General features: G+C 42.1%; 1 protein-coding gene across 2 annotated transcripts in view; it reads left to right on the forward strand.

Moving 5' to 3' along the window:
- The window catches only part of PDIA5 (protein disulfide isomerase family A member 5), a 101,435-nt gene that overhangs the window by 56,728 nt on the left and 31,043 nt on the right, over window positions 1–13,664 (forward strand). For both annotated transcript variants that reach the window (XM_017823555.1, XM_017823556.1), the window contains exons 12-13: window positions 10,397–10,467; window positions 11,493–11,656. In XM_017823555.1, the coding sequence (XP_017679044.1) occupies window positions 10,397–10,467; window positions 11,493–11,656 (235 nt within the window). The remainder of the gene's footprint in view (window positions 1–10,396; window positions 10,468–11,492; window positions 11,657–13,664) is intronic.

Here is a 13,664-nt window from a genome sequence, read left to right on the forward strand (position 1 = left end):
CATCCCATAGGTTCCTAATTTTAATGTTACCTTAGTGTATTTTTAATGGGATGTATAATAAAATGCTTCCCCGTGCAAGCATAAATTATGCCAACTTTCTGTTCATTGTATATATGTACGTCTTAGCTGAATGTTAGTCAGGCTCTTGGAGCAGATATATATTCTTCATGTAAACCAGTTAGAAATGGGTAAATTCTTGCCTTCTGAATCTGCTTCCAATAAAGTGAGCGAGTTCTGACTGTTGATTTCAGAGAGAGGAGGTCGGAGATACTGATTAGGTTCTTCAGTATTTAAAAGCATGTAAGTCTACTGTAGGATGTTGCTTGATATTTGAATATCACCAAAAATCTTAGGGACTATAAACAGTTCAGTGCAGTGACCTGCCAGTGCAGTGACCCACCTCATTAAACTAATTACAGGAATGATTTTCAGGGAGATTTAATCACACATTAAAACAGAAGTTCTTGAAAAGGCAGCAAATCAGGAAGATGAAGAAACCAACATGGATTTTTCCTTTAATGACAATCCCATTTATGTTTCTCGAGGATTTAAAAATAAAAATCAATACAGATTTTTAGTGGTATTTACTATAAATAGGAATGTGAAGAGTATAAAACCCCTAATAACTAGCTTGTGCAGTAAAACTTGACCGGATACCTAATGAAAGGGGTGAAGCCAGAAATGACTGAGTCCGTTGTCTCTTTTGTGTTGGTCTTTTGATGCTGGAGCACACAGTTCATATGAGATTATTGTCTTTTTGAAGCAGTTTGTGCTCTTTGAGCAGAGTAAGATCATAAAAAAAAGGATGATCCAATGATAAAAGTGATAGTCTTGGCCTGGAGATGTGAAAGTTTAGTTCTTGCCTTGCTTTGATTTGTACAGTCATGACCCAAGTCACTAAATATTTGTCTCAGTTTCCAATCTGTGAAGTGGAGATAACATTTCACCTTGCGTGGGAGTTTTATCTAGCGAGCCATGCCCAGACTGGAAGCTGCTCCAGTATTGCAACAGTTGAGGTATGGAAGGCATGTGAACATTGCAAAGTGAAGGAAGTATTCCCTGGCTTGTGGCAGATGTCCATTTTTTGGGCCCCCAAGTTTAGGAAACCCCATCTGCTACTGAGTAAGCACACAGCTCAGATAAGATTATCAAAGCCCGAGCTGATGACTGGTTACAGCCCATGCCAAGACTTGAAGGGAGGAGCCTTGGCTTGCTCTGGTTCATTTTCACAACAGGAAGAGTGGCAAACCCAGGCTTTTGCGGTGTTTTGGGCTGCCCTACCTTTGGGCTGGATCTTGACTTGCCTTGTGGCATGGTGCTGTTCTGGGGACACAGCGTGTACGTTGAATCACTTACTTGGGCATCAAGGGCAGAATGCAGGGTAGTAGGAAAGGAGCTGAGCTGTATACACTTGGGTTTTGTGAAATTTGGTAGATTTGTTCAAATGCATTGCTGTATGCTCGCCTCCAGTAGGGAGCAATTAGTTTCTCTATTAAAGAAGACATTTGCAAAGGCTATTCCAAGCAGGAAAAAAATCTTCCTGTGAATGTGTGGCAGGTGGTGTAAAGGGAACATTAGTTTCTTTGGGGATTTGCTGCCTCATTTCTCACATTGGTACTGCTTTCCCTCTCTCCTAACAAGTCCTTACCGCTTGAGATGATTACAAAGGAGTAACTACGGCCAAGGGATAGCTGAGAGGTGACAGCTGAAGGGAGAGTCCTCCCAATCTCTGGGTATTTGTTATAGATTATTTAGGTGTTCAGAGTGGTCTTTTAGAGGACTTAGGTAATTTTAGCTGTTAAAAGTCTGCATTTGAATGTGTGAATTGGGTCACTGTCCTCCTGCAAGCTTGACCCCAGTGTACATATAAGCCCTTAATGCTCTTGTGGTGAGTTCTGATAGGAATGAAGCATAACTTATTTTTATGGATTTACTTTGCTTGCCTCTAATGATGGGTTAACAGTGGGAATTAGCTTTAAGAATTAACCACTGGGTTGGTTTTTTTTCTGAAATAATTTAATTTCCTTGCTTGGATAAGCTCAACATACAGTACAGGGCTCTCATTTGGAAGTTGCCTTACAGTATCTCTGCTACTTGAATCATTACCATTAGAGTTTTCATTGTCAAGTTTATCTTCCTAAATACTTTATGGCTTCAATTTTTATTCTGTGGAAGGTAGAGTAGAGAACTTATGTAAAGAATAAATAATGGACAGAGAAACGTACAGTGAAAGATTGCTTGCCTGCCTGTCTACTCCTTGTGCCCTTTCAGATGGTGGGTTGGCAAATGATGCTGTGTTTCTGAGCTACTAATAAATGAATCCATTGCTTTGATACTGAGGCATTGTGCTGATGGAGGAGCTGTGTTTTTTGGGGTCCTGACTGCTTGTGGTTGGCCGACCATCCCAGCATGCTTCTCCTAAGTAGGTGAAAAGATCTCAGTTGGTAGGCAATTCTGCTCTGAATTTGGACAAAAAGTGTGCATTCTTCATAGTATCTCTTCTTGATACTTGACTTTTACAGATATCTTCACAGTAATAGCCAGTGTCAGTATTGCTTTTAACGCCTGTGCACCATAAGCTTGAATGCTTTGGGATGTACTTTTCTTAGGAAGATTTCTTTGCATTGCATCCATTTTGCTGATGTCTTATACAAATTGCATCCTAGGAAGTAATTTGCTTGTTATGCTGTTTTTGTGATCTGAACATCCAAAGCTATTTCATCTAACCTCTGCTCTCTGGCATTTTCATTGCTAAATCCAAAGCTTAAAGTCTTCCATAGTGGGATAAGAGTGTGAGGAAAAGCAGTGCAACTTCTCTTGCCTCCCCAAGGCAAAATTTTTTTGTTCACTTGGCAGTGGAGAAGGTGTGGGGGGGAGTCTTTTTTGGATGAAGAATAATTCTGGTTTTACTGAGAAGGAAACCTTGTGGTGGTATTTTTCATAAACTCTCAATAAGTTCACCTTAAGGCAACTCTCTTTCACATTTCAATAAGGGAAGATTAATTTTCAACACCTACTCAGGGCCATGTTCCTCAAAGCTGGTGTAGGAAGTGTAATTCATATCTCCCAATGCCAGCTGATGCACCTTCCTTCTCTTCTTTTCCCTCCCAGGAGGGATGATAGGAGGCATCATCGTCTCCCAACACTGATTTCTACCAATTGCACCACGTAGTCTTGACTAAGAGGGTATATATACATGCCGTGTAATCTCCAATAGCTGGAAGCTGAAACCACATTAGGAATGAGAATGAGGAACCGTGTGATTTTTTGGGGTTTAGTTTGTTTTACATAAAGATGTTGATTAGCTTAAAGATTGTTCCTGGATGCGTGCTGGACTCTGTGCTGTGCAGATGGAGGTATATTTTTTCAAAGACTGCTTTCAGGAGCCTGGCACAGCCAGGACTCCCTGTGAGCACACACTCTGAGGGTGAGATGGAGCAGAAATATCTCTCCCTGCTTGGCTCTCAGGAATCCCTCGGAGGCAGCAGCCTGTGGCTGATATTAGCCTTGGAGCATATTCACCCTTTTGTCTGAGCCCTTTACATCAGAAGAAGATATACTTCAGTGTGACGAGAAATGAAGGCAGAAGCATGTGTTATGCAGTTCATCAGAGCTGTTGTCTTGTAAATCCCATAGAATCATAAAATCAGCTGGGTTGGAAGGGACCTTCAAGATCATCAAGTCCAACCCTTGATCCACTACCGCTGCAGTTACTAGACCATGGCACTAAGTGCCACATCCAGTCTCTTTTTAAAAATCTCCAGGGACGGAGAATCCACCACTTCCCTGGGCAGCCCATTCCAATGTCTGACCATCCTCTCTGTAAAGAAATTCTTTCTAATATCTAACCTAAACCTCCTCTGGCACAACTTGAGACCATGCCCTCTTGTCTTGCTGATAGTTGCCTGGCTGTCCCATTGGGGGCAGCCTGCAGAACCTGCCCTATGTTTGTTCCCTCTGTGGTGAGCCTTCCCCTCCCAAGGTCTGTTGCTGGCTGAAGGTGGCCCTTCTACCAGAGCTGTGAACACAGCATGGATGCAGATAGGGTTCCTGGAGGATACGTTTAGTTAAGCTCTCTTCTCAGTTTGATCTGATTTAGGTAATGCAGTGATCCAACTGTCTTTTTTAAAAATAAATAGTTTTAACTCATACTGTTGCTGTCTAAAGCTGTTATGACCCTTCTGCTGAGCACTTTCAGTGATGCTGGGAGTGAAACAGTGATGCCAGTATAGAAAATATGAGATGGTGTCTGGGGTGGGGCCACTACCACCTCAGCAAGTCAGAGGGATAGGAGAAGGGATGACCAGTTTGTAATCATTTTGTGCCCCAACTTCACACTGAAGAGCTGCTGGAAACAGGCAGGGACTTTTCTTCTGTGTACCCATGCTGGGATTGGATTTGCACAGCTCATTGCATGCACAGATTGAATGCACTACGAGGCTGTGGCAATGCCAGTGAGGTGGTGATAATGATGTGGACGAGACACTGCACTGCTCTCCTGTCTCTGAGATGAACTGAGCAGCCCACGCAGCCGAAGCGTTAGGCTGCGACTGCATCAATGTAGCATGACTGCAATAATCCGAACTGCTTAAGTGTTTTCCTGCTAATTCTGTATTTCTAGTTCCCCAGAGTCTTTCCCAGGCTGACCTTTTCACAGGCTTTGTCTTTTGTAAAGCCATAAAGCTGTTTGCTTGTCACTGATCCCTAAGCAGTGTAATGCCTGGTCAAATCAAACCTACCTTTAAAAGTACAATGGTGAGGTGGGGAGTCTGAATTTGTGCACGTATGCCGACATTTCTAGCTGTTGAAAATTTGAATTCAATATCATGTTAAAGACGTTGAAGATGCTCCTCTTAATCTTATAAGAAAGCATCAAGTCTTGAAACACTGTTGTCTTTAAGTATCTGGAATTATACCTGGGTGGGAAGTGCTGCTGGTGAGGAGATGAATAGTTTGGTGGGAGTAAGTACCCAGAGGGAAAAGGATGCACAAAATTCTTTCAGCTCCTGATCCTTCACAAGGTGATTTGTTTTAATTGTAAAATTTTTTTTAAAGCAGAAACGTGGAGATCTGGGCATGGCCTGGTGGCATTGACCATTATGAGTATTAAGTGAACGTGTAACCAACACAGTTGCAAATTCGTACCTGTGATTGCGGGGAGAAACAGCTGCTTTTGTCATCCTCCCTCCCTGCCAAATTTGGGGATGATTTTCCATCAGATGTCTGCAATGCAGATGGCTAAATTATGCAAGGGAATCTACAGCTGTTGCAGTTTATGCTCTTCTATACCAGTGAAGGAACTGTAAGCTGCCTCATTGCAAACCTGAGAGCTACTCTTTTACATGATGCATAAGAAGTCTTTGCATGTTAAAGGCTTCCATAGCAGAAGAGAACATATTTGTATTCTTGCATGGGTGATAAGAAGGCTGGGATTTGTGTGTATCCTTGCCCTGGCTGCAAGGATTGTGTTTCCCGCCCCTCCATGTACATACTCTTGTTTTTGTATGTACAGGTGTATGTTCAAAGTTAACAATGGAACACACATAAGAACAGGCTGCTCTGCTGTGTTGCGAGATCACTGCTCCTCTGGGATTAAGAATGGAGATACCAAAGATGTTATCCCCAGGTATTAAATGTTTAGAGAGCAAAGGCGTATCCAAACTTTTTGAGACTTTTTTTTTCTTTCTTGAAGTTGTCTGTAAATCTTCTGTGAGTGTAGTCTGAACTGCCAGTGGCCTATTTGCTGAAAGCAGGCCATGCTTTGTGGTTCAAATTTGTTTTCTCATCAGGCTAATAGAGGTATTTTTGGTATGCAGCTATAGATGGATGTAGAGCTGGCATGATACAATAAATAGCTGGTACATGATAACAGTATTCAGGAAGTCTGTTGATGACAGAAATGTAATGGTTCTTCAAAATCTTTATTTGCAATTTATTTTACCTCTAGGGTTCTTCATGTCAGAAATTGCTTCTTCACAACTGCCTGGATGTTATCTTTTATCTCTTGCTTGTCACGCACACTTCAGATCCTCAGACAGTGTTGTCTTGAAATGAGAGGACATGACCAAAAGCGTGGTGTTTGTTTATATAGTCCTAAAATGACAGAGAAACAGAGATTTATATCCTTGGGACAGCACTCTGACAGAATATTCAGGAGCTTAGTTAGAGCTACTTGACTGGTTTTCTGGTTGTCTTCTGCAGGCAAAACTTGGTTTTAGCAGTAGAAATACTTGCATTAGTTCACTTCTGAAAACATTTAGAGCAACTGTGTGTTGTGAGTCTTTGCCAAGGTGCCAAACAGGCTGCTGTAAACAAATATAGATATTTCCACAGAAGAAGAGTTGCTTGATGCATTTGTTAGCCTCTCCTATGTCCATTTGCTCCTCGCCCTTTCACTTTAGCATTGCTCTCTCCACACGTGGCTTTTGCCTCTGCACTTGCATGTGGTCACACTGGGTAAAGGACAAAGTGCTGAGTGAGTGTTGTGCTATGGCCTATGGTGGGATTCAGGAGGGAAGGGACTTGTCTGCCACATCTGTCCCCAGGGTGATGTGGGGACCTTTGATTGCCCTTGTCTGAGGGTGCAACTGAGCTAGGCTGTGTGACAGTGACTACACTGAAGGAAGAAGCTGCTTATCTGCCCGTCTGCACAGTGCAAATGAGAAGATTGATTATAAATAAACTAGGATAACAGAATTCTCTCTTCATTTAGACATCTGTTTTAGAAATGGTTACCCAGGGTGCATACCAGATGCCCTAGCACTGATTGTTGTAAGCTTTGACTTCTTTTTCCTGTCTTGTAACACTTCTTCTTTACACTTAATCCATGGACTCTTTTCTATTGGAGCCTTGGACCTTGCAGCCTGAGGTCCTTTTGTGCAAGAGGAGTAGGATGATATGTGGAGAGGTCAGAGGAATTGTCAGGAACTGTTCAGTAGAGCCAGGCACTAAATCCTGACTGGTTTTGGGCTGCTGTATGGAGAGTAAGTCTGACTTGCACCTCCAGGGCAGCTACTTGTCTTCTGAGACAAAAGACCGAGGCTGTGAGAGTCCCCTCGGATAAACACCTGCAAGTCCCTTGGGTGTTCTCACTAGCCATGACCCCCAGAAAGCTCAGAGGATGTCAGTGCTTAGAGTAGGCTCAGGGCATCCTTGGGTTGACTGTTGACTGCAACCTTTCTCTTCTCACCTGGGATTGAACGAGTTGCTTCCCTTGCTCAGTCTTTTAGTTTTAATGTCAGTATACGCTTAACACAACTGTGCATCTGCTAAAAGCACATCTATCACAGGTGCCCACTGCAGACCTGTGGGCTTCCTTCCCTGTCCCAACAGCACACAGGAGCATCTGGGCTAAGGGCCTGGAGGATTGTTGTTATTTTCCCATTCATTTTATGAACAGAAAACATCTAAAACTAGAAGAGCTTAGCACAGAGGGATGCAGCTGCTACTGAACAACCTAATGTAGTAATCAAAGTTGAGGCAGTGACCTTGGAATTCATTTAAATAACTTTTTCATCGGCCTTGAAAATTTAATGGCAATCCTCACAGGATTATTCAAAGATAGGATAAATAATCATAAAAGAGATTAATTGATTTCCAGTTTGAAGGTTTGACTTCTGATTTGTATCTCTCCCTTTCTGCAATGGTAGGTGGAAGCAGGCTGTAGCACACAATAGCAAAATTCTCATAAAGATGGCCAGGGTAGCATTGTTTATTGTGGGAGAAGCTCTTAAGATTTCTTGTCCCTCTTTCAGGTTCAGTTTAATGTGGTGCCTGTTTTTCCAGGCTGATATATCGTGCTGTCCTCTGTCAGGGGTAGAACAAGCATTACACAGTAAAGATTTGAAGACTTCAGTTTTCATTTAAGTGCCTTTTAAAGACCTGATGCTGCTTCCCCTTTATTTTAAGCATGAGTGAGTTAGCTTTGTGGCAGTCAGTAGCGCTGTGTCTCTGTGATGTTCACGAAAGAACACAGAACAGTGACATTTCATGGTCTTGGTCTCTTTATCCAAAATATTACATGAATTTCAGATGCTTTGGATTTTTTTTTTATTTCCTAGGCAAAGTACACCTGGGTTGTTGTTTTGGTTTTTTTCTTCTCTGCAGAGCTTTGTGAAAAACTCTGGTTGTTTAATGCCTTTGGTTGATCAGATCTAATTAATGGTTGTGGAATATTGTGTGGATACCATAGCTAGAGCACAGTACAAACCTTGCTGTGGCTGAAGGATACACTGTGTAAAGCCCACCAAGGTGAAGTTAGCCCTGCAGAAAAGTATTGTTTGTACAAATTTGAGCGAGCTAAATTCAGAGAGGTTCCCCGGTATCTGAGCTGGCACTCGAGATGCCCTTTGTTTAGAAGTGAGGAAGAGCACAAAATAAATAAAGTTCCCTGTTCCTAAAAAGAGAAATAAATCAACTTGGGCAGGTGTCAAAGAGATCTGTCAGCCCCTTCCACAAAGCCATATGCCTGCAAGTTTTCTGTGGGTGGCAAATAAATCATTTTGCCAGCCTCTTTTGTGCTCTTAACCAAGACAAGCAGTGCTGAGACAGTAACTTTTCCTCAGCCTTTTCCAGTTTCTTCCTGAATTCACCTCTGAAGCTGTTGCATCAGGTTCCCGTTGTGGTGGCACATGACCACACCACTGTGTAAAACTAAAGCAAAGCTTTCTACTCCAGCTGAGATCCCCTTGCTCTGCTGCTCCTACCACAGTATTGTTTTTTGCATAAAAGAATGATGTGGGGCTTGTTAATGCCGTGGACACTGTGCAGATGACCAAGCAGTATGGACTGCAGGTGGTGTTTGAACTGGAGTTTGGTCTGCGATCAACTGCTTGGGTATTTGCTGTAATTCTCAGGTGGGATTTGCAGTTTTTATTAAAATGTACACCCTGTTCTATAAACACACCCTGAAAGTGTTTCATGGTGTGGTGTTTGGTGCTCTGCCGAGGTCCCTGTTTGCTCTGGTGAAGTTACACCTGGATGTCCTATCACTTTGCGGCTCTTTAACTTGTGCTACATGAAACATGCTTGTCTGGTTGAGTTCAGGCTCAGGTTTGTGTCTGCTGGCTTAAGCAGGCATCCCATTAGAGGGAAACAAAGCAGCGCTGAGATTCAGAGTCCTTGGTTTATTTTCTTTTAGACAGTGGTGTAAAAATAGCCCCAGCCGTGTTCCCTGTACACCTCAGAGATGGCTTTTGCTGGAGCTGCATTGAAACGCATTTCTCACCATATCTTCTGATACAACTTTCAAAAGCTCAGCAAAGTCTGGGCTTTCAAGTGCCCGTTCCAACAATAATAGCTAAGGAAAGCAAGCTGGCTGCTGCTGCAAACAAGAGGGAGAAGTGTAGCGAGGCATTGCATTGGGATTACAGTGCACTGGGCAGGCGAGTGCGGTGTCAAGGCCGTGCCAGGCGCCTTGTTACAGCTCACTGCATCTCTGTCTGCTGGAGGAGCCGGCCCTCGCCCTGCCCGGGTGTCAGTCTTGCCCACTCAGTCCGTGTGCAGTGTCCCTGCAGGGGCTGTGGTGGTGCTGGTCCCTTGGCCCCTGGGGATGATGAAGGGGCTGCCACCAAGGCCCAGCATCACGCTGGAGGTGCTGAAGCGCAGCGTCACAGCTCGGCAGGAACTCCACCTGATCCTGAAAGTTCAGCTTGCCTAGAAGCAACTGCACCGGCTGAAAGCAGTTTAATTTACACCCAAATAATTTATTTTTAGTCTGCTTTTCTCGCCTATGCATTCATTTTACTTTATTGTGATGTCAGCACTTAGCAGTGAAGTAATGGCAGATCTCTGGAGAACTTCGCACAAGCGAGAAAGCACCATTATCTCGGTTTTACAGGCCCTGCTTATGTTGGGAACATATGTGGTGGTGTAATTACACTGATGTGATTAAATCAGTGCAAGTCCTTGCTAAAGGGACATGCTGCACCACTGTAAAATGGGGCTTATTATCAGTGCAGTTAAATTCAAATTACATTGCTCTGTTAAGCTGTGCTAGTGTAAGCCTCTGCTGAAAGTCACAAAGTCACGTGAGGAGCTGTGTTGTTTCTTTTTAAAGCAGGTAAAGATTTGGAAACTGAAATGGGTGAGGTTGTGCCTTGCCCAAGAGCATGCCAGAAGCAATGAACTTGACAAATTTCTGTAAGGAGAGAGGTGTGGGTGTGAAATTAGGGCGTTTATTGTTATTTTTAATTGATTAAATTCTTTGTTTAAACTATTGTGGCCATTTTGGAAAAGATCCTAAATCATACTGAGGCTTTACAAATAAAATAAGTAAAATGCATACAGAATTCTAGTAAATCTCTACCGCATGGTTTTGGATTTTGATAAAGGCGAGATGGGTCAATGAATAACCATGGCGTATACAACTTAATTGGATTTTTTTTTTTTTTGGCAGGGTGTGGACACTGTAAGAAAATGAAGCCAGAATATGAGAAGGCTGCAGAGTTTCTTCATGTAGCCAGTGACGTAAGCTAATTTCCTTTATTATATCCTTCAAATAATCAGTAATAAATAACTGGAGTAATAAAAGTGACTTTTCTCCCTACAACAAATTCAGCTGTTCTCATCCTCCCACAGGACCTTTCAAAATGTGCTTCCAAAGTACAGTCTCATCGCTAATGCATGAACCCTGCCAAAGTCTGAGAAAGAACATTCTGTCTTGAACGAAAACAAAATCGAAAAATGTTTATGTATTGTGCTGTAGGCCTTACACATAATATGATCAAATCCAAAAATGGATTTTTTCCCCCTTACTTAAAGGCATTGAATGTGAAGAAACATAGGCTTTTATTTATGAATTAGATTTGGAAAAAAACAAAAGGGGTTGATCCCTCTTTCAAATACCCTGTTTTTATGGTTGCATCACTCCATTAGTTTCATTTTAAGTGTTCCATCAGCTTGGCTGGAGAAGAGAGATCCAATAGTACAAGTATTAGTGTTATTGATTCAGTCTCATGCTGTGTATGCCATGCAAGAGGAGAAATACAATTAGTCTCCCACATTTAAGCATCTTCAGTGGAGACATCCAGAGTCCCTTTGTAGTTGTCAGAGAAGGAGGAGATGAGAAAAGCGAAGATCCGATGAATCACACTATACAAGTGCCTGCTCTCCTTTGACTCTAAAGGTGGTCCTTGCAAAGATGCCCACAAGTTAGAAAAACATGGATTTGCCTTGAAGAAAACTTGTCTTTAACAGTGCTTGTTTCTTCTCGGCGAAATTTGGAATTGTGGGAGGAAATGCCATTCCTGGGAACAGCCCTTAAGCATTATAAAGTGAATTATATACAGAGAATTCTGTCAGAAATGGTAGTAGTCCATAAGATGTCCCTTTCTGGTTTTGCATCAGTCCTCTGTGTCTTTCTGTCAGTCTGTGCTGAGTCCCTGAGACAGTGAAGGCACCTAAATAATGAGTGGTTGCCCCCAAGCCCACTGTGTCCTGCCAGAGGGAGTGTGTATGTGGCTGGGATTTACAGTGAGTGATCTCTATTTTAGAGCCCAGGTGTCCTTGCAGCAGTTGATGCTACGGTCAACAAGGCGCTGGCAGAAAGATTCCACATCTCAGGGTTTCCTACTTTGAAGTATTTTAAGGATGGAGAGGAGAAATATACTCTGCCACACCTCAGAACAAAGAAGAAGATCATTGACTGGCTGCAAAAGTAAGTTTTGAGGGTTTTGAGATGGTATTCGGGTTCCTGGTTAGTGACTCCTGCAGACTGCTTTGGTGAGGAGCTAAGCCTAGCTTTATCCACTGCTTAAATCCCTTGCTAACAAAACTAGACTGAACTCCCAGTATTCAGACACATAAAAACATGTATGTTAATTATGGTCTCCAATAAAACACATCCTTTATTTGCTGTGGGTTTTTTCATAGTTGTCCCAGTATTTCTTTCCCAAAATATTTTTCAAATATACCTTAAGCCTCTCACCAGAGGGGGAATAGCAATGGCTCTGAAAAATAAATAGAACATTTGTTGTTCCCTCTTTATAAAAAGGAGCAGATTTCACTGTTAGTAACTGAATTTCTACAGTCGTACTTTTATCTTTCCAGCATTTCAGGGCCAATGCCTAGAATTCCATCTATGTAGGGCTGAAGGAAAGCCAGTGAGACCAACAAAACCAGACCTTTGACTGCACTAACCAGCTTTTCTTGAGTGGTGTGCTGAAGTGTGCAGAATTAAGTTTGATATGAAAATGATGACAATAGTTTCATTTCAAAATAAATTGTAGGTACAATTCTCACTTAAAGTATGAATTATATATGCATATATGTAAAAGTATGCATATATATATGTATATATAGAATATGCATTTTCTTTAGGTACTGTAAACCTAATGTATTTTCTCCATTATTCAGGGGGAAAAAAACCTGCCTGAGTTTTGTGAAGTTTTTTAATCATTTAACTGTTAAAACAGTTGGCATGAGGAATGTGATATTAATTTTTCCCCTCTTATTTGGTGGGGAGTGGATTGTGTGAAGTTTTTTGGTTTGGCTTTTTATTCTTTTCTTTTTATGTTACATCTCTGACTGCTTCAAATCATGTAATAGATATAGTCTGGCAGCATCTTTGTAGCATGTTGAGAAGCTTTATCTGTATTTTACATTTAGACACAGTACTCCCTTGGCCTCCCTGCACACGCAGGCTCCAGGCTGCTGTATCCATTTTAGATGTTGTCACTGTCCTTGTTTCACCAGTTTGCTCGAGTGCTTTGAGCTCTATGTAATTTGTATTGAGTTAAACAGTCAGGTTGATGCTGCCTGCACATACTGGCAGGTGAATAAGCAACAAGGAAGAGGGAAGGGTTGTTGATCACTTCTGGATCCTGCTGTTCCTCTGGAATACTTCTGCTTGCAGCCTCAGGTAGTCAGCAATACAGGTGAAGCCCAGACAACTTATCTCCTACTCGTTGCTCCTGGATGTTCTCCCAACTAGAGATGCAATAGAATAACATCCTTGTTTTCTGACAAGGGATAGAATTGTCACAGCTGCACTGAAGCTGGTGGAGATAGGGATGCATCTGGGGTGTAGGTTGGAGATAAAAGTACAGCTTGTTCCCCTGTCCCAGTGGGTGCTCCAGTTGCAGCCACGGAGATTTTGGCTCTGGTTCCTCTCTGGTGACTGTGCTGCCACACTTATAAGCTGGGTATCTTATTTCAGGTCAACATGGAAAAGTTTGTGTGATAATAAGTCACCCTTCTGTAACTGTAATCAGTGGTAGCTCACACCGACTGTTCGTGTGAAAATTCAGACCACTTGTCCTAATTCTTTAACAACTGGAAAATCAGTATCGATGGAAATAGGATGGTTGTCCACCAAATGACCTTGAGTAGGACTTTAAAAATTGAGGGGTTTTCAACTTGGTTTTTATGTATCTGATATAACTTAAAATGGTGTCATTCAAAGTGACAGGAAAGTCTGAAAAGCTAATTTATTACCAAGGTGACATATGAAGGTCTTTATACCATGGCACCATTCTGATGATTTTATATAAGTGATCACTATTTAAGATACAGCAGGAGTGAATTTAATGAGTCTCAGAGAAGTCTGTGAGCTGGTGAATAGCAGAAGTTTTGTTAGAGGCGCTCTAGGTGTGCAGGATTGCTCTGATCTAGCCAGTATGTGCAGTCATAATTGAAACCTGACATTCTCTTTATCAAGGTAAAAT

Source organism: Lepidothrix coronata, unplaced genomic scaffold, assembly GCF_001604755.1.
Source record: "Lepidothrix coronata isolate B3197 unplaced genomic scaffold, Lepidothrix_coronata-1.0 Scaffold103, whole genome shotgun sequence".
Lineage (NCBI taxonomy): Eukaryota > Metazoa > Chordata > Aves > Passeriformes > Pipridae > Lepidothrix > Lepidothrix coronata.